The sequence below is a fragment of the Octodon degus genome, unplaced genomic scaffold (genome assembly GCF_000260255.1).
Source record: "Octodon degus isolate 3935 unplaced genomic scaffold, OctDeg1.0 scaffold00002, whole genome shotgun sequence".
Classification (NCBI taxonomy): domain Eukaryota; kingdom Metazoa; phylum Chordata; class Mammalia; order Rodentia; family Octodontidae; genus Octodon; species Octodon degus.
The window spans coordinates 25,414,524-25,416,691 of NW_004524578.1; the positions used below are offsets into that span (position 1 = coordinate 25,414,524).

At 37.8% G+C, this 2,168-nt stretch overlaps 1 protein-coding gene across 1 annotated transcript in view; it reads right to left on the reverse strand.

The window, feature by feature from the left end:
* The window catches only part of Wdr76 (WD repeat domain 76), a 54,024-nt gene that overhangs the window by 35,336 nt on the left and 16,520 nt on the right, over positions 1 to 2,168 (reverse strand). Inside the window, exon 8 of the mRNA XM_004623496.2 lies at positions 72 to 225. Within this exon, the coding sequence (XP_004623553.2) occupies positions 72 to 225 (154 nt within the window). The remainder of the gene's footprint in view (positions 1 to 71; positions 226 to 2,168) is intronic.

Below are 2,168 nucleotides of genomic sequence, written 5' to 3' on the forward strand. Positions count from 1 at the left end.
AAAAAAAAAAAAAAAAAAAAAAAAAGGCAAAACAAAACAAAAACCAAGACAAAAAAGAAATAACAACTTACCAAATCCCAAAGTCCAATTTGCCCAGATTTGGAGCCAGCTGCTACCAGAATTCTACTTTCTGATGGGTGCACAGCCACAGAAGATATGGAGCCTTTGGTAACTTTATGAACAGTATCTTCATTAATGACCATGTCATTTAAATTGGCTTTATAGCTATGAAAATTAAAATATTGAATTTTAAAGTAAAATCAATCTCAATAGTCAAAATAAGTAAAAGATAATTCAAAAAGAAAAACCACTATTAATAAACACATGCTAGAAATATTCAACCTCCTGATAACCAAGTAAATTAAGTTGAACAATAAGGTACCCAGCTAGCTCAGTCAGTAGAGCATGAGACTCTTTAAGTTAAACAATAATGTACTATTTTTCAATTATAAAATGGCCTTTGAAAAAAAAAAATAATAAAATAAAATAAAATGGCCTTTGACAACTTTAATGACATTAAAAATTAATAGAATAGAACTCAGGAGACTAAGACAGAAAGGTTATCACATGTTCAAAGCCAGCCTAGGCTGTATAGCAAGTTCAAGGCCACTTGAATTACACAGCAAGACTCTGTCTCAAATGATAAATAATAAGGATTTTTTTTTTCTCGGAATGCCTTCAGGGCAGGTTTGGCTGGCTTGAGTTGTGGGGATCGAACCACAGCAACCTGAGCCTGACTGCTTTGTCGAAGCAGCCACTTAAAGAGCTGAGCTAAGGGGCAGGCCCCCTCAAATGATAAATAAATAAAAATAAGCTTCAATAAAATTTGGACTGGGGCTGGGGAGATGGCTCAGTGGAATAAGTGCTTCCTTGGCAAGTACAAGGGCCTGAGTTCAATCCCTGGTTCCACCAAAAAAAAAAAAAAAAAAAAAAAAAACCTAAAATTTGGACTGGGGATGTCGCTCAGTAGTGCAGCACCCGACTAGACTACACAATACCCTGTGTTCAATTCCTAACAATACAAATATCTTACCACAAGCATACATACAAACTCACATATATTGCTAGTGACAGAGTAAACAACATTTTTCTGCATGTGTGGCACTAGGTATTAAAGCAAAGGCCTCACACATGCTAGGTAAGTGCTCTGTCACTGCCCTGAACCCAGCCTTAGCAAGTGTTTTTAAGCCAGAAAAAAATCGGTTTAAATCCTGGTTTTGGTGCCAAGCCTACGTGATCATAATCAATGACGAATGGGTAAGACATGATTTTTTTAATACAAGAGTACTACTCTGTCTTAAAGAAGGATAAGTGAGACATTTCTGGCTAAATGGATGCACTTTCAGACCATACTCGTAAGTGAAATATATCAGACATACATGTATAAATATCTCATGATTTCTCTTGTATGAGAAACTGAAAGTGTAAATAAGGACCAAAATATATAATAGGTATTGGGAGAAGAGAAAAAAATGTTCAAATGCGAAGGGCAACAAAGGAGGCTGGAGGGGGATAAGAAAAATTGAAGAGAAGAAAAAATGGAGGGGCCAGGGAGATGGGTCAGTGGAATAAGCGCTTCCTTGGCAAGGGCAATGGCCTGAGTTCAATCCCTGGTTCCGCAAAAAAAAAGAAAAATGGAAACAAAGTTTTTATAAATACAGGACTGAAGGGAGGGAGGGTAAAGGAAAAAAAAGCAGCAACAAAATATATCATGTACAAGTATCAACTCCCTACAATGAATGTTAGCACCATGTATATCTAAAATGTACCAATAGAGCCAGTGAGATAGCTCGGTGGTCTAAAGCACCTGCTTAGGCAAGCGGCAGAACCGTAGTTCAATTGCAGCATCACATGTCATGCCAGCCCCACCCCCAGGGCAGGGTGAACTAGCAAAAATAAGAATACTAAGAATAATAAATGCATGAATAAAATACAAAGAAAAAGTCCTGCTTTTGTCACAATGCTCTCTTTTCCTGTGACCTAATAGAATTAACTAACTTCTTTCCATTGTTTCTTTATCTATAAAATGAGGGCAATACCTGTCTTATAAGAATACAAGTGCTGGGGCTGGAGAGATGGCTCAGTGGTCTAAAGCACCTACTTGAAACAAGCTTGGCAAAGCACAGGGACCACGGTTCGATCCCCCAGCACCACATGCCAGCCAGCCC